We start from the raw sequence: 18,552 nt of genomic DNA, 5'->3' as shown, positions 1-18,552 counted from the left end.
CAACATCCGATGAAGTGAGCTGTAGCTCACGAAAGCTTATGCTCAAATAAATTGGTTAGTCTCTAAGGTGCCACAAGTACTCCTTTTCTATAAGCAAGGAGTAGGTGGGGGACTACTCAGAGCTTTGATCCTGGGTAAGGGAATACCCTCCTCTTCCAGGGGTCACAGGCACATTTTGGTTATCTTCCTAATACCCATTTTGAAATAAAGTGCAGACCAGGGCTTGTCTTCTGCAGTGACTCTTTATTTATTCCTCTTTGTTACAACATTCCAGTCCATGAATATACCCTAGCTGTTGACATACCATGCTGCATGGTTCTTTGTCACTGGTGCCCCACCTGTGCCACCCCGCTAAATGGATTTATAGCTCTTGATAGAGCAGCACAGGGTGGACAAGTCAAACCAGCACAGCCAGGTGTGTTGGAAGAAAAGTCTCACTCACCAGTGGTTCATAAATACAGGTTATATGCCTAAGGCTAGCTCCTCCTAGGGTTCAGTTCTTTCCTCCCCCCCCCCCTCGCACCCCCCGCAGAGCCTATTTAACTCTCCACTCCATGCATCCAACGTAGTAAAAGCTCATGCTCTGATATGTCTGTTAATCTATAAGGTGTCCCAGGACTCTTTGCTGCTTTTACAGATCCAGACTAACATGGCTACCCCTCTGAAGCTATTTAACTCTTGGGGCTCCAGAATGAATCAAGTTAAGAGCACAGCTTCATTCTACAACAACACTGTGTTCCCCTCTCAACAGAGGAATTGCCTAAAATATTACATCAAAATAGGAGCTTTTCCTTAAAGCCAAACAAAGGGGGGATTATTCCACTGGAGTGGAGTTTGATGCTATGTAATTCTCACTGGGTCCCAAGGTACTTAACCTAGATTAATCTGATAAGTGATAGATGAACCACACCCCCATGGAACAAGGAACTGAAGAGGGACGGAAGCCTGGCTGAGTCTCCATGGTTAAAAGATTGAAATGAGCAACAGGCAGGTGAAAGAACAAGCATCAACTCCACAAATGGAAGTTTATCACCACACCTGGCTGCTGCAGCCTGTGTGTTCACAGCAGATCATTCTGGGTTTGGAAAACTAAAGTGAATTCTTTAATACTGATGGCACTGTGGTGCTGCCTGACCTAGACACCACAATGGGAGCAAAGGCTGTTTAAGGGCTACACATTGGGACTGCCATTAACATGTGAACAAACCACACCTAAGCTACCCTTAACGTTAGCACTGTGGGCGCACATCTCTTCTCTTGTGGAATGATGCAACCAGGTCGCTTCCCACTAAAAATGCCAGCAACTGCTATCTGGAAGCTTAAGCCAACCACTCCCTGGAGGGATGACCTCTCCTGTTATAGTCTAACATCCAGCCAATATCTATAGCTGTAGGCACACTGAAATAGCACCAGGCTTTGGTAGTGTCACAATCTTGCCAGGACAGAGTACTGGGCTGTAGAAAGCCTGGCCCTATATAACTGATAGCACTAGCATATGAACATGGGAGTCATGGCTAACCAACAGAATGAAATCTAGCAAGAGCAACCTGTTGGGTCCAGCGAACTGAACTAACCACCCTTTGCGCTTCCCCCTTCAGCACTGGGTCCAGCAAACTGAACTAACCACCCTTTAAGCTTCCCCCTTCAGCACTAGCTCCAGCAATCTGAACACAGTTCCAGCTAAGACCGTTTCCTCATGCCCCAGCAAAGGGCAAGGATAACATCATAGCACATTTCAGCCAAGGAGTTCCAAGCACTTCAAACATTCATCCATGCAGCCTCAACACTCCTGTGAGGTAGATCAGTTATTCTCATTTTGCAGGTAAAGGAATGGAGGTACAGAAGTTAAGTGACTTGCTGACAATCCTACAGTGAGGCAGAAGCAGGAATAAAACTCAGGAGCTCTGATGCTGACCATTACTCTAATTCCTCACCACCACAGCTTCTGCATCCAACTATTCTCAGAGATGCCTGCTTCAGAGCAGGATAGCCCCTTACCAGTCTTAAAAGTGCACAGTTTGCCTCCCCCCCGCATCTTGCTTTAGGGAGTGTGCCTTGCTGTGGCAGAATTTACAGGGGGAGGGAGGGGAATTCTCACAGCCCCCACTTCACTTGTTGTTATGAAGATAGGAAGTTTAAGCCCAAGGCAATTCTGTTGGCAGTGGTAGAGGAAGGCCTGTATGAAGAGTCTGGCTGATCCAGCACAGCTTAGCGTTGTGCCCCCCCCCCCCCCCACACCCTTCCCCTTTAATTGCCAAAAGCACATTTGGTCACTTTGGGCTCTCTATAAGCCTTACTCCACCCCGACTCTCCTCCACACTCTACCCCTAGGAGAAATGGGTAATTTGCACATGCACACAATGGAATAACTATCATCCCCAGAAACAACTGGATGGGTCAGGTGCTGCAGCCTTTGGAAGAGCAGCTGTGGAGTGTCTAATACCCATCTCCAAACTAAGGCTTTAGGCCAAGGATCAGGGGCCTCAGTAAAGTGGGCACATGGGAGAGAGGGTTTGCTGGCTGATGGGTTTGCGGATGCACTTGCTGTTCATGAAAGTGAGTCAATAATGCTCGCATGTGGCAGGCACAGAGGAGACTTTGACAGGCCACAGATTCAATCCCACTTGTCAGCCTATCTGATGCAGGAACTGCTTAGGACAGATTGGGGCGAGCGCCACATGAGTTCTCCATTATACCCAGCACCTATTTCAAATACAAGACAGCAAGATGATCAAGGCCACTTGAGATGGAACCTTTCAACAGAGTTCATGGGAGCATCTCTCCCCTGCACAGCACAGGAATCTGCTTATGGCTGGGGACTATTCTCCTCCCAGCTAAAAGGGTAAGGGCTCCACTGCGAACAGGGGATCACGGGGCTTGAAACTGCATCGCTAGGCATGGAAATTGACGAGCTAGGAGAAAAAGCACGGAGAGTTTCCTGCAACAACCGAACAATCTTATTCTATGGCTTCCCCCCGGGCAGGCTGGCACAGCATCCCCTGAGCAGGAACTCACCAGCATTCCCTTGCAGTACTGTGCTTTCCAGTTGTGGTCGGAGTCCCTTCCGGAGCTATCTTACCACCATACAAATCCCAACCACGCTCTCCCTACCCCCTTCCAGCTTGTACAACTCCATGGCCCACTTGAGCCCAAAAGGAGATGTCACCAGGCAGGTAATGCTCTGCTGGCACTACAGGACGCACTGTGTTAGGGAAACTCACCTACCGCTCTCCAGATCTGCTTGGAGCAGACATGAGAGCAGCTGCCGCTATAGTGTTATATAATGGGAGGGGGGAAGGAAATGGACTCTTCCTCCCAGCACGTCATTTAATGCTGGGAGCTGGAGAGAGGCAAGTCAGGGGATGGGAGTTGGAGTTGCTGCTTCTACAGATTGGGACCCTGCTGCTTTGGATTTGGACACAGTGGTTTGTGGGCAAGTTTCAAGCTAACCCATCATGCGCAAGTCTAGTTTGCGCAGACCAGTTTCTATCTATTCTAAGTGGAGTCACAGCAGGGTAGGTGCCAAGCGTCCCAGGCTAGAGGAGGCAGCAGGCTCGGAAGAGCAGCATTCCATCCAGGGAGGACAGGTGCAGGGAGACGCTCTCGTTGGCGGAGATGAAGATCACTGAGCCCCGGCGCAGGGTCATTTCAGAAATGGCGGCGGTGGAGGTGCCCACGGCCGTGCCTTGGATCACCAGCAGGATACTGGCAGAGTCGATGGCTGAGATGAGGTACAGCTTAATAGCGGAGGGAATCTGCAATGGAAACACATTTGCCATGGAAACCAAATCTGGGCTCGAATTCCGATCCAAGTTTCTGCCTCCTCAAGGACGCAGGAGGTACTTGTACTCGTACCTCAGACGACCCATGGCCCAGTGACTTCACTCTGGAGCCTGCCTCTGCTCACAGCAGCCCAAGCCCCAGGAGCCCTGGGAGATCACAGCATAACCGAGAGCGGCCAAGCTCCAGATGTTGGAGTCAGTCTCTAGCACCCGGTTGAGAGGTGAGCAGCCAAAGATGGTGCAGCGATGCCTGTGCAGCTGAGACACCACCAGGAGAGGGAGGGAGACAAGTGAATGGTAGAGCACAGCAGGAAGAGGGGAAAACCAACAGCGGTGCAGCCTGTCATCACCTCCCTCAACCGAGAGCACAAGGCCTAGCTAAACACCCCCAGGTCTCAGCTCTGCGCGGCCTTCTAGCTCTGACACCATGCCAAGCACTGAGCAAAGAGAGCGGCTTGCTCTGTTTAGCACCTCCTAGTGCTGCTCAGACTGGGGCTTGGCTGATAACATGTGACCCAGGAAAGGGGTGGGCGTATCTCCCCCAGCCCTGCATTCAAAGCAAAGTGAAACTTGTCAACACCAGCGCAGCAGCAGGATGGGGGAGGGGGAAATGGAGCAGGACCCAGAGGCATAGAAGGCAAAGCTCCCTGGAGGACATGGGACACTCTGGCTTCAGGGGCAGGATGGGCAGACACACACCATCATCTGTCCCAGAGCCAGCTAGCTGAGTCCAGTGATACTCAGGAGCTGCAAGTGGCTCTTTCATGTCTCCTGGGGCTCTCTGCAGGGCCTGATATTAAAACACTGTGATTTAATTATTAGCCAGTCTACGTTATTAACCAATCAGGATGCTTTTACTATGTTATTAACCAATTAAGTTATCAACTTGCACTAAGTTATTAACTTATTTGCTGTGAGAATAATATATATTAAAGAACCTACATATTTCCCATCATACTGTTTAAATAGGACTGTTTAAATACATCATACTGTTTAAATATAGTATTATAACCAGGTACTACTGTGGGTCTTTTGGGTAACGTTGGTCACTAATGTGAGTACTGAACCACTGAGGTCTGAGTATCATTGATCTCCTTATCCCAGCGCCTTATGGTCTCAAAGTAGCACAGTGTGGCTTGTCCCAGTTGAGCTGACCCCATGATCCTACCTCTAGTACAGGAGGTGGGAGGGAAGGGGGAACTCCGACAGGCTGGGGAGGGGATGCAGTGATCTCATCTCAGGTCAAAGCATTGGGGGGGAAGGGGATAAGAGTTGGATGTTAATGGGCAACCCAACTGATGTATGTGTTTTTTTCCACTCCTTGACTGGGAAGGAGTCTCTTCCCTCCCACCCCACGTCACAGTGACATGGCCTTTGGCAAGGGAGGCTTAGGTGTAGCTCTAGCTTTTTGCAAAGCCACTTACTGCTGCTCGTTGAAAGGAATGGAGAAGTTGCTAGAGAGATCCAAAGGCAAGGATGCTGTCTCTGTTTGCTCCCGTTGGAGGAGATGTGGCAGTCTGTCTGATGCTGCTACTAGACCCCCTTTTCCCCCAGTTAATTTGCTGATCCAGGGTCCCCACTCACCTCTATTTTCATGACGGTGAAGTCTGGCACAGGCGGGTCATAGAGGTAGACACAGGGATCCAAGCGGCTCTGCGTGGGGGCAAAGACCTTGGAGCTGCTGGGCGCTGGGTTGTAGTTCAGCATTTCACACAGGGTGAGCACGTCAATGAATTTGGGCGTCAGGCCGGCTCGCACGGTATTGTCGGAGCATGCCATGCACTCGATGCAGTCTGGGGAGCAAGGAGCACAGTGTCAGTGCAAGAAGGTGGGACCCTCCCGATCAGAAGCCAGGTGTCTGAACTCAGCTCCAGCAGGCTCCAGGCAGGAGGAAAAGCCTTCGTCCCTTCACAGCGGGAGAGACTAGGGATGTCTGGCTCAGGGAAACGTGCCATCCCATCATCTCAGAGACACTGAGTAAGAGAACACTTCCTCCCCACACCCCACAAACAGCTGCTGTCAATGCCAGGCTGGGCACCTATGGGGTAGGGGAGCAGGTGGCAACATTGAGCCTGAAACACCTCCCTCCACAACACATCAGAAAGCACGATCCGAGCAGCAGCCTCTCACTCCATTGTCCGTGGAGACACTTAGTGGCTACCTCACTGGAAAAGGCCAACAAGCCACCTAGTTTGGTATCCCGGGTCCCACAATGGCCAAGGCAGGGTGCTTGAGATAAGGTGTAACCTGGAGATCAGCATAAGTCATGGGTCATGATGATTGGCAGCGGCAGCCTTACCGTAGCCAGGGTTACAAAGTGCCCATCCCATTATAGGAGCCACTATCCACCGATGAGTGGAATCACAAATGCTATTATTCATAACGGTCTCAATAGCATTGGCTAGGCACGGGAACACACCCGCCCAGCCAGCACTCGAACTCACCTCCATAGAGGTAGGCATGAGGCTCGTTGGCTCCCAGGAACATGGACTCTCCTGGCTGCAGCATCACCAGGTTCAGGAAGTAAATGGCAAAGCAGCCGATGTCTCCCGGGAACTGCGAGTGCAGCTGCAGCAGCAGCTTCCCGCTGCTCCCCGAGGTGTCCTTCCCCGCAGCAACTGTGGGGGACAAGGGCAAAGCCAGGTTAGCAGCAGCCCCACAACTTAGTCCCTTCTGCGAGAGCCCCTGCTTTGCTTACAGCCTGCTAGCGGAGGCAATACAGTGCTGCCAGCCCAGGGGTCAGGTGTCAATGGCTTTGGGGTTCCTCCAAACCCTCCTCATCAGGAGGCCAGGGCAGGCCTGGACATTTCCCGCTGCACATCTGAGTCCCTCCAGATCCCCAGAGATGAGACGAGCGAGGACAGGTGGCCAATGAGGGATTCAACCTGCCTGGGTGTGGTTATGAGTCAGACCTGATTAGCCACATGAGCCTCACCCATATCCATCCACTTCCAGAGAGACAGGGTTCAATGTCCCCAGGCTCTGCTCTAGGGGAGAGATGGGTGGGCTGGCTGGCTTTTCCCATGCCACTGTCTGGGGACAGCGGGATCATATAGTCAGAGTATAAGGCCAGAAGGAACTGATTACCTAGCCTGACCTCTGGTAGATCACAGGCCACCCACCCCACCCTGTCTCACTAAACTCAACAATTGATCATGGTGGAGAGAGGCTGCTAGTGGCCTGTTCTCTCCCACAGGGGCATCTCCTGGATAGCAGAAATGCTTACTCCCACCCCCCCAGACACAAACCCTGCCAGCTACGATACATCACCACACACCTGGACCTACCCCTTCACTCCACTTCCAAAGCCCTCTGCCCACCTGCCCATTCCACACATATGCCGCACTCTCCCCAGCATCCAGCGGCTCCATCCTTTCTTTCTCATGTCCCAGTCCTCCCAGGGAAGGAGAGGAAGAAGGTGGGCATCCAGGGACAGATACTCATCTCCATATCTCCTTCCCCACATTTCCCACTCCAGCCCCTCCCTCCTCTTCCAGTGGGGAGCAGCAGGTCAGGAGGGGCATTCTCCCCCATCCAAGAATGGCCTTTTGGAGCTGATCCTCCTCCTCCTCCCCGCTCCTGCTCGAGCAGAGACTGGGGCAACCTCACTTGGCCTGAAACTCCTTCATTAGAAAGGAGGCCTCTTTGGCTTGGCTCGCACTTCCCCTCCATTGGCATAAAAGGGCTCCTTTGTATTTCCGCTCTGGGAGCCTCCCCGACAGAGCCCCAGCAACCTGGAGGAAAGAGAGACTGCCGAAGATCTGGCATAAGCTTGGAGGAGGGCAGTGTGAGCCTGGCAGACCAGGTGCCAACTCATGCCAAGGTGCAGGCCTCACTGCACACTGACAAATGCAGAGCTGGAAACCAGTCTGGCTCCCTGTGGGTTACGATAGTGAAAACAGATACGAGAACTATAAGAATGAGGTTAGTGTTTAGATTGTGTGGAATGCTTGCAGGCTGCTGCCTGCATTAATCCTACTTGTAGTATCTGTACCCCATGGTATAAGGTAATGGGTGTGTGCTAGAAGTGTAAAATAAAAAGAAAAAAAAGGAGGGACAGTAAGGAGAGACATCACCAAGCGTGAAGTGCCAGTTTACCACAAGAGGTGTCATCTCTCCCCAGCCTGGCCTCTAGACACCAGACAAGCCATTGTGGAACATCAGTTAACAAAAGACTTTGGCGATTGCTCCCCCCACACCCGTGAAGAGGGATGTGCACAAGTCCGCATCCCATCACAGCTTCAAAGCTGGGGGAAGGGCATAAAAATCCCTGCCAAGGAGGAATTGTTATGACTATGCTGCCTGGAATTCAGAGAGGGCAATAATTCTAAGCATAGGCATAAGCATGCTATGACTTGGGTTAGCCCTAAAGGACATATAGAGCTTGCATATTACAGCACGCGTCTGTTACCTTTTGAAATCTAAACCTGTAACTCGTGTATGTTTACCTGCTTTAACCTTGTAAATAGCTCATTTCTTTTTCCTAGTTAATAAATCTTTAGTTAATCACAGGACTGGCTACAAGCATTGCCTCTGGTAAGAGATCTAAGGTACAATTGACCTAGGATAAGGGACTGGGAGTAACCTGAATATTGTTGGGATTTTGGGCGCAAGGGAGCTTGTATCACAAAGACCGGTTTGCAAGACAAACTGGAGTGCCCCAGGGGACTGTCAGAGACTCCATGTTAAGGCTGTTTTAGGGCTTTACGAGTTCACACTTGTTAGGTGGTTGGTGAAATCTATGTATAGGACTCACAGCTAATTTGGGATTTGCGCCCTGCTTCTTGACAGTCTGCCCTCACTCATGGTTGTGGGCCATGCCACACAGACGGACGCTCCTCTCCTACTGCTTGTCGGGCAAATACTTGCTGGGTTGGTTCAAGGAGCAGATCAGCCTTGACGGGAAAGACCATGCTGGGATAGAACAAGCTCCTGCCAAGAACGCTCAGAGCTTTGCCCTGCTGGTGCAGGGAGGGCAGGAGGCAAAATCCTCTCCATGCTTGTTACTCTTTGGTTATAAATACACATGCGCCCTCCAGGCCCACATGGCTGCTCCACTCAGTTTATTTTTACTGGATAAACTATGCACAGGGAGGGATCTGAAGCCCCTGGTGTTGTCCCCAAGCCATAACGTTACTCGTGTTCAGTGCTGAACTCACAAATCAGAGGCCTTTCGTGGTGGTATCGCTCCAGGGCAACTTACACAGCGCCTGTACAAATACAGAGGGAAGGGCTGAACTGCAGCCACTTTGGGAACGCGAACACCAGCAAAGCTTCCCAGGGCAGGCAATGAAGAGGTGTCACACTCAGGTAAAAGTCAGAGGGCGGAGCGTAGGGACCCAAGACCGATCGCTGTCAGGACGCTAGGGCTACACATGCGTCTCACAAGTGACTTAGGATCTTTAACACCCCCAAGCAGTCAGGGACCACATACCCCACCGTGCGCTCAGCTGATCCGTCCTCTCAGGGGTTGTATGGTAGGGGATATGGTCAGGCTCGGGGGCTCTGTCTCATAAAGCTCCTGTTCCAGGATGGCCTGCCCCTTTAAAGGCCAGATGCTAGCCAGCCCTGTTCAATCAGCCCTGCCTAGGCCACAATTAGCTGCCTCCCAGTGGGAGTCAGGTGGCAGCCTGATAAACACCAGGCCTCACAAGGGGCAGGGAATTTAGTTTGGCGAAGGAACTCTAGGGAGCAAGTCCTGACTTCAGCTGGAAGGACACCAGGGAAGTGGCTCGGGAGTCAGCACTTTGGGTCTCTCCACTCGGGGAGAAAGGGAGCCCAGAAGGCAGGCTGAAGAGGAGCCCAAGTTAGGCAAAAGAACTTTGTTTGGACATTTGTTACCCCAGAAGGGGAATGAACTCAGAGTGACCCAACCAGAGGATTAATCCACGAATGTCCAGGACAGACAGGAAACCCTGGTGAATGGAAACTGAGGCAGGGAATGGCAGCAGGGCCACGTTTGGCCAGCAGGGGGCTCTACAGGACAGGTGCATCCTGTAGCCACTCCCCATTTCACAGACTGTCACTGGCCAACCAGCAGACAGCTAGGTCTCTCCTACATGAGCAAAGCAGCGTAGAGCTCGGAGATTGGGTGCACTTCAGGGGACGTTTCCTGCCTCTGATGGCGAACCTGCTTTCCCCAAGGCGCTCTGCCTGGACTGGAATGGCAGGGGGAGATGGTGCTGTTCCTGCAGGGAGGCGGCTGACAATGTAACAGCCTCAGCTAGCACCCATGAGACCAAACACCAGGAAGCAAAGGGCACAGCCCTTGGTTATTCTGGAGCAAGGTTGGTCGGCTGCACTGTGGGAGGGACAGTCCAAAGACTGGAGCTGGGGAGGAGCTGGCAGTGAAACTTGCCCTCTGTCCTGTGTGTCATGCCCTCTCCACCTGCAGCATCCCCCTAGCGAACCCAGACATTACACCCAATATGATCACCCACCCACCCAGGGCGTTGTTAAAAGCCCTGACAGCGAGAGCCAGTCAGTAACCACAAAGATGCTGCCCCCTCTTATCCACTCCAAGATGCCCGCTTGCCACCAAAGATCCATGGCAGCTCCATCCCCTTCACTAATCCAGGGCATTGCCAGGGTCAGCATGGGGCAAGGATGCATGCAGGTAGCCTCTGAGTCGTCCCAGCTCCAAGGGACTTTCCTCCCCCTGGACGGACAGGAAGAAGAGACAGCCACATCCCTGACACACATATACCCCACCCCCGGGACGCGGGGCTCTCCATGTCACGGGCAGGTGCCGAACAAACCTTCCTGGGAAATCCTCTTCACCAGCATGTTCAGCTGGTCCACAAAGACCTTCTTTTCGCTCTTCATCATCCTGGTGAAGCAGATCCGCAGCGCAGCAGACACGCCCCGGGGGTCATTGCACACGCTGCGCTCCAGCTGCTCCGCTGCCACGTTGCCGATCAGCGCCCGGAACTCGGGGACCTCTGCAAAGGGCAGATGCCTGTCAGGGGCCCAGGCTGGGGTAGGATAGCAGGGGCAAACCCACCCACTCAGCTACCCCCACAGGGATGGGCTGCTAACACCACGCCCCCTTTTACAAAGCGTCTGGCTTAGGGTCACAGAGCTGGCCATAGAAGCCAGGAGCCCCTGCCCCATCCCTGCCTTCCCAGGGCCCAGCTTTGCACTCTGGTGCACACTTAGGCATTTAAATCTCTGTTTTAGGCACCTGTGTTTGAAAAGCCTGTAGAAGGGATACAGTAACTGCCAACATGAAGGTGCTAGCCCCAGGTCCAGGCTGGCTTAGTGTCTCCAAGCTGCTCCGCTGAGCCTTATCCCAGGTGATGTTCTGCATTACGAAGCTAGGGCAGCAAATGTGCTGCTCCTGCCATCCGGCAAGGGCAGCTTCCCCTGGGGGGGCGAGGGGCTCAGCAATGGAGCAGCCCCCATAATCACGGCTGGTCAGTCGGAGTGATCAGCCCCCTGCAGGCAGGCCCAGTGAGAGGGGAGTGCAAGACTGGGGCCTTATGCATTGGCATTTCTCCTCCCTGCAGGGCTCTGCTTGGAGGGCCACCGCCAGGAGCTGGAGGATGATATGCCCAGCCCAGCTTCAGAGATACATTGAAGGGGATCTTATTAACCCCTGCAAGTGCTCAGCCCTCCCCTTTTGCCTCACCCCGCCACCATAGCATCTGACCCTTCCTCTTTGTCGGCAGTCCCAAGCTTGGGAGCTCTTTAGCCCCCCTCTCCTGCCCTGCCCAGCACATCCCCAGCCAGCAGCACCACCTGGTGCTTACTCTGCAGAAAAGCCACAATTTCCTCCACGGGCCGGAAGCCACACATGCCCTGGAACGGGGTCAGCGCAATGGCCATCTCTGGCTTGTGATTGGCATCTGGATAGTGCTCAGGAAACTGGGCGTGAAGCTTCCCCGCCAGCTCCTAGAGAGGAGAGACGAGGACAAAAAGAGTCAAAGCCCGGGCGATCCCCCCTCAACAACTAGGTCCCTCCTCGCCAGCTCACGCGCTGGGAGACTGCATCCTGGGGAAAGAGATCCCACAGGGCTTCGGGTATGCCAGCAAATGGATGCAATGAGGAGAGCCAGTCCTGCCCCAGGGGTCAGAGTGACTCATCCCGGGCAGAATTCTCACTCCCTGGGCTCCCTCACTGCACCATCTTCGTGGCTTCCCAGAGAGGGGCTACGGCTAGCTACATACCAGGCTTTAGCCCAAATGCCCAACCAGTGAAACATTCCCACTGAATCCCCCCACCTACCTCTCTTCTCTGCCCACTGCTGCGGCCCCCACCAGGACACTTCAGCACCGCAACTGCACATTTAAAAACACAGGACGCTGAGGAAATGCAGGTGCAGCCAGCAGACACGGCAACACTGCAGCACCAAGGAGATCTGGGATACAAGCACATGCTAGCAAGGGCTGGGCTGATGTCCCCTGCGTTTAGTCCGCTGTGCACTTCTCACCAGGCTGAATAGAGGGGTCTCGGTAGTAGGCAGTGGCACTTGCTGCTGAGCTGAAGGCTTCCTGTCAAATGACTCTTTCTGCATTTCTAATTTAAAGCTGCTTTTTGATATCAGATGGGAACCAGTTGCTGAGATCATAGCACTTAACACCCCTCAGCGAGAGCTCCAGCCCCATGCTCTGCCCAAGAGGAGCGTAGTCGTTCTCCCGTGCTTCAGTTATTTCCTCCCCAGGAAATGGGTGGAGAACAAACATCTCAGGGGCGAGGGCCTAGCCTTATGACGCAAAAGGAATGTTTTATTGCCCTCATGCCCTCTTCCTGTTACAGAGTAATACAACAGCTCCTCAAACGAGCAGTCAGAGCTGGCCACGACACCCAGTGGCTGATTCAAGCCCAGTATTTAGGTTTTGTACAAAGAGCTTTTAACAAAAGTTTATGACCAACAGAACTGTTGCCTTATGTTTAAAGCCCCTCGTACACAACATACACTGGCTGATCTGCATTAAGCTATTATAATTCATAGTCGCACAAAGCAGCAGTGTACATAGGAGCACTGCCAGGGCCCGATCAGGCTCACTGCTCAACATGCCAGACCGGCATTAGATGCTCAGGGGGCCTGACTGGGCCTGTTGTAACAGGCGAAAGGTCAAAGACGACTGGTGCTGAAGTAGACACCTAGGCCTCACCCTTACACTACACCTGGATGGCTGCTATTTCAACGGTAGCCTATTGTGCAGAGGACACAACAGACACTTATGTTCCCGTTGTTCTTATTTCTGTGCATCGCACTGGGCGTGTCCCTATACTGAGGGAGGCAACTTGGGAGAAGCAGTGAAGGCGTTTTACTGAATGACCTGTTCTAACATAGAGCTACTCTGCCATGTGCTCCATGCTCTGTCACAGCCATTGAGACCAATGGGGTCAAAATACAATATGACCTGATGGTGACATGGCAGGGCTCCTTCTCAAGACCTAGAGGCCATGCTGTGTTCTTCCCCTCCAGCCACCACAGCACGTTTGGGGCATCCATGCAGGTGAGAAGCAAGATGCGTCTCATCCCAGGGGGGCTGGATGAGTGCAAGTTGAATGGTACAGAACAAGGAGTAATGGTCTCAAGTTGCAGTGGGGGAGGTTTAGGTTGGATATTAGGAAAAACTTTTTCACTAGGAGGGTGGTGAAACACTGGAATGCGTTACCTAGGGAGGTGGTGGAATCTCCTTCCTTAGATATTTTTAAGGTCAGGCTTGACAAAGCCCTCGCTGGGATGATTTAGTTGGGGATTGGTCTTGCTTTGAGCAGGGGGTTGGACTAGATGACCTCCTGAGGTCCCTTCCAACCCTGATATTCTCTGATTCTAAGGGGGGATTGTTTTTGTATCTGCACTGGCTTTGGAGCAAGGTCTGTCTTTAGCTATGCTCTGTCAGGTACCAAGCAGCCTCTGGGCATGGAGTGCAACAGCCAGGTGTTGGCAGCATCTGCAACCGTTCCAGAACTCAATGAGTAGGGGACCATGGCAACTGTTCCAGAGCTCAGTGGGTAGGGGACCATGAACATGGTGCACTCCTGAGCATCATGCCACGAGAGCAGTCCTGGCTCAGCAGCATAGCTTACATCAGGGACATCTGCAGAGAGGCTGCCTGCAAGACCCCAGCAGTGCACTCAGAGGGGGTTCAGAACAGCTTCTTACCTTATTGGGATGGGCCTGTATGGACAGGGCTGTGTTAACCGACAGCACTTTGAATAGGAAAGGCAACTGGCCCTGGAAAGTCTCCTTGACTTTGGATCCCAGGCATCCAGGATTATCTCCTATCCACTGTCCTAAGGTCTTCTGGGGAATTCGATTATCCAGAATAACAGCATCGCCTCTGGGGTGGGTTCCCATCCAGAGCTGGAACAGGCATTTGTGGGATGGAAAAAGAGGGACAAGACAAAGCCATTAGCATCTCCAGCATGGCTCTCGACAGGCTTACAAAATAGGCCAAACAGACAGGTTCAAGGAGAGGGGGAAAGGAGGTAGGGTTGTCTGTACTTGAATTCTCAGCTTTTGCTTCCTGCTACAGTTCAGACTGAATATCAGCATCCCCCTTAGTTTCTAAGCGCATCTCTCACATCCACCCACCTACAATTATTTCCTCATCTCCCAGCTAGGTCAAAGTATACAGAGGTCCAATCTGCCAGGCTTGATCTTGATCTTCTCCTCAGTACCTTTCGAAACACAAGAATTGCCACAGTGGTGCAGACCACCATTCCATCCAGTCCAGTACCCTGCCTCCCGCAGCAGCAGATATGCAATGTTTCAAACAAAGACCAGGTCCCCCATCCCCACCCACCTCTTCCCCTTTACCCACTCTGTCAGCATTGCACTGCAGCGAAGTGCAAGGAAAAGGGATTCAAATTCCTGCCTGACCTCAGCTGGTGATCTGCTTATGCCTTGAAGCATGAGGATCAAGAGCACACTTGCCACTATAGATTCTATTCATGTGTGTAATAGCTGCAATGTTCCAAAGGAAGAAGCCAACTTTTGGCCTCAGTCATGAGGGTGGAGACAGGGGAGGGAAAGTGGCTGACTCTGGGATCTCAGCAAAACCTATGTCACAGAAGAAGGGCAGAGAGAGGGAGCTGGAGGCTTACCTCAGCATATGGCTTGTCTGGATCGATCTGTGCCAGTGGATCACTGCTAGCCAGCAGCTTGGCCACTTCACTGTCCAGGCCAATCTTCCCCCAGGCATATTTCTGCACAACGCAGGACAGGGGAAACACTAAGCAAACACAAAAACAAAGGGTTATCCAAGGACACGGCAGGCAAAAATCACCGGCTCACAAAATGGCCTGACATTGCCAAATCCCGGCCATCTGGCTCCCCCGGCTAAAATTCCTGTCCGTACTTTGACCCCCCTCTTGCCTCCACTGCTGCAACCTTCTCCCCTCTGGGAAGCTGCACCCTCCAAAATATTGTCGCTCAGATCAATGCAGCATCCCATCCGCATTCCTCTTTCGGCTCCTCCATCAAATTCAAGCTCCCCATCTCTAGATCTCTGCACAACTTATCCTGGCCCCTAACTGCCCTGTGTCCTTCTCCCATGCTCATCCTCATGCTTCCTCCAATGCTGTTCCTCATACTCAGAGCAGTCTTCCTCTCCCATACACCCAACCACTTTCCCCTCCTGAAAACTCACTTCTTCCATTAAGACTTTTAAACAACATCCACCAAAGAAAACGATGGATTATTAGGATTAGTTGTATTACAGTAGCCTCTAGAGGCCCAGGAGAGACCATTTTTATAGATCTGAATGGTCCTGCGTCTCTAATTTAGAGCACACGATCCTTGGAGCTGCGATGATGTGTTTTGCACAGCATTGAGCACATGCTAATGGCATGGTTCTACAGCTCCTCCACGTCAGCTCATAAGAGCATAAGAACGGCCACACTGATCCCTCTAGTCCAGTATCCTGACTTCCAACAGTGGCCAGTGGCAGATGTTTCAGAGGGAATGAATGAACAGAACAGTTATAGAGCAATCCACCCACTGTCATCCAGTACCAGCTTCTGGCAGTCAGGTTTAGGGATGCCAGAACATGGGGTTGCATCCCTGCCCATCCTGGCTAATGGCTATTGGAGGACCAATCCTCCACGAACTTATCTAATTCTTTTTTGATCCGTTATACTTTTGGCCTTCATAACATCCCTTGGCAACGAGTTCTACAAAGTGACTGTGTGTTGCGTGAAGAAGTACTTCCTTCTGTTTGTTTTAAACTTGCTGCCTATTAATGTTACTGGATGACCTTTGGTTCGTGGTAAATGAAGGGGTAAAGAACACTTCCCTATTCATTTTCTCCACACCATTCATGCTTTTAGAGCCTTAGTTTTCTCAGTACCCTCCAGTCCAAACCCACATGCTCTGGTCTAGCACCACACAGTCCAGTTCTACGCATGTCCACTACCTCAAGTCCAGTATGTTTCACTACAAGACAATTTCAGTTTAGAGCAACAAATGTCGGTGAAAGATCTGTGCCCCAGTGTAAGACATTCAACTATTCCAAGAGCCTCCAGCTCCAAAACTGGCCAAACCTCCTCCCCAACATGGTTTAAAGTGTGACTGTGTAAATATTGTATTTTCCACTGAATGCATCCGATAAAGTGAGATGAAGCTCACGAAAGCTTATGCTCAAATAAATCTGTTAGTCTCTAAGGTGTCACAAGTACTCCTTTTCTTTTTGGGTAAATATGGCATCCTCACACCCCAGATCTGCCTCGTTGTCTTTGAGTCATGCCTGCTGAGCCAGACAAAAATGTGTTTACACTGCCATTCGCACAGCCCACACAGTTGTGGGAAGGTAAGCTGACTTCCACTCCTCCTCATGCGTCAGTCACATTGCTGATGGCAGAATCTTTGATCTTCGGGGTCCTAAGCAGACTTTGCAGGCCTGGCTGAACCTGCGTTCTTGGATTCACCAAGTGCTCATGCAGGGCTTGGCATCCCTGGTAGGCCTCGAAAACTCTACTTGCCAGTGCTAAGCAGGAAACTTTCCCTAACAAGTGGAAAGGGACAAGGAAGAGGAGGGTGGAGTAAGCAAAGCCATTGATTTCTGCAGAATTTAAGCTTTCAACAACCACCAACCAAACCCTTATTTAACTCCATATACTACAATGATGGGGACCACAGGAGAGCCTGGACAGACAGAGAGGGTGGGAGCGACACATGGCACCTAGAAAATCACAGGAACGACACTGTGATCCACAGAGCTGTTGGGCCACTAGGCTCCTATACAATGAGTGGAGATAGGCACCTTAGAATGCGATCCACAAAAGCCAGCATGCTAGGCGAGGGGCCGCCCACAACTATCAATGGGAGATGTTGACAAGAAATTATATGAACAGGCATCTCCCATCTGTTGGGAGAGCGTGCTAAGCACTGAGCTATGGGATAGTCTGATATACCCTATATATATAGGCCTCCCTCAGTCTCTCCTGTTCAAGCTGTTCCATTGTGGATAAATAATTAAAGAGTGATTGGAGCAGAGGGCCAGAACCCAGGACCTCCCACCTTCTTGTAGAGTGCCCGAACCAGCGAGCTACAGAGTTTGTCTCTCACATGGCAGTTTTGTGGATGGCAGAGGTGTGGGCAAAGACCATGACACCCATTTTCCACACACAAACGGAAGTACAGAGGAGAGGCTGCACCAACACCACATGTGGAAATCAGCAGCACTCAGGAATAGAACCCAAGAGTCCAGACCCCCAGCCTCTCCCCACAAACCAACGGACCCCAATCCCTTTCCAGAGACAGGAATAGAAGCCTGGAGTCCTGCCCCTGTACCTTCCCTTCCCACCCACCAATAGAACCCAGGAGTCCTGCCTCTCAGCCCCCCATCAATACACCTTTCATGTGAGACCCAGGAATAGAACCCAGGCGTCCTGCCCCGCCCCCACAGAACCCAGGGCGGTGCTACCCCAGCCCCAGGGACGCCTGGCCTAGGAGCCTGGCGGTGACCTGGCGGATTCCCTGCCGGCATAGGAGGTGCCATGTGCCCCGCTCTGCAGGGAGCCGGCCGCTGCCCCCAGATGCTGCCGCGAGGAAGGCGCATCCCCGGACGGGGGTGTCTGAGCAGCGGGGGCAGGTTCGAGCCCAGCCCCTTCCCCAAGGCCATGGGACCCACCCGCCCAGCATCCCCGCCAGAGCGGCTCGGCCCCGGCCGCCGCCGCTCACCTCTCAGCTCCGCCATGGCTCCGCCTGGTGCCCGCTTCCCCAGCCTGCACCGCCCCGCCGGCCGAGCGAGGGGAGATCCGGGATGGAGCGGCGGCCACGCCCCTCCCGGCCTGGGCACGCTGGGAGAGGTAGTTCCCTGCCTGAAGCCCAGCAGCGCCGGGGGCAGGGGGCGGAGCCCGGTGTCGTCGGGCCACGCGAGCCCCCCACCAGGGTTCCACTTGGAGGCGTGGCGCCGGCCCCATTGTTCACCCAGCCTGGGCAGGGTCCGCCTGAGTACATGGGGACACCCTCCTCTGTGCATGCGGGCTCCTGCGGGGGAAACCCTTCCCTCACATACATCCTGCCATAGTGTGGGGAACCCCCTGCGTGCACAGCCCCTCTCCCCACATATGCAATCCCCTTCCTCCCTATATGCCCCCCCTTGTGCACAGCCTTCCTCCCCATTATATACACCTCTACGCGTGCAACCGGTGTGCACAGCGCCCTTCCTCACTACATACACAAGGATGTGTGCCACCCCCGTATGCACAGCCCCTCTCCCCACATGCAACCCCCTTCCTCACTATACTCAGCCCCATGAGTGCAACCCCCTGTGCACAGCCCCCTTCCGCACTATATACACAAGCATGTGT

The 18,552-nt window shown here is 52.7% G+C and overlaps 1 protein-coding gene across 1 annotated transcript; it reads right to left on the bottom strand.

Moving 5' to 3' along the window:
* Positions 1-124: 124 nt before the first annotated feature.
* On the bottom strand, positions 125-18,008 carry MPI (mannose phosphate isomerase). Its single transcript, XM_077828697.1, has 8 exons — positions 17,921-18,008; positions 14,845-14,972; positions 13,901-14,101; positions 11,534-11,675; positions 10,541-10,723; positions 6,227-6,400; positions 5,367-5,575; positions 125-3,755 (listed from the first exon to the last, which is right to left on the bottom strand). Exons 1-8 carry the CDS (start codon positions 17,934-17,936, stop codon positions 3,537-3,539), a joined length of 1,272 nt encoding a protein of 423 aa, XP_077684823.1. The 5' UTR covers positions 17,937-18,008; the 3' UTR covers positions 125-3,536.
* Positions 18,009-18,552: the final 544 nt, after the last annotated feature.

Source organism: Eretmochelys imbricata, chromosome 10, assembly GCF_965152235.1.
Source record: "Eretmochelys imbricata isolate rEreImb1 chromosome 10, rEreImb1.hap1, whole genome shotgun sequence".
Taxonomy (NCBI): Eukaryota; Metazoa; Chordata; order Testudines; family Cheloniidae; genus Eretmochelys; species Eretmochelys imbricata.
The sequence above is the reverse complement of the archived record's forward strand: the minus strand, read 5'-3'. Positions and strand labels throughout refer to the sequence as shown.

Bases quoted from the DNA above. Each gene is read 5' to 3' on its own strand.
- MPI (XM_077828697.1), bottom strand. The intron at 11,676-13,900 runs GTAAGAAGCTGT...TCTCCTCTCTAG, and splicing joins TACAGGCCCATCCCAATAAG to GAGCTGGCGGGGAAGCTTCA. The intron at 5,576-6,226 runs GTGAGTTCGAGT...CTTGCTCCCCAG, and splicing joins TCATGCCTACCTCTATGGAG to ACTGCATCGAGTGCATGGCA.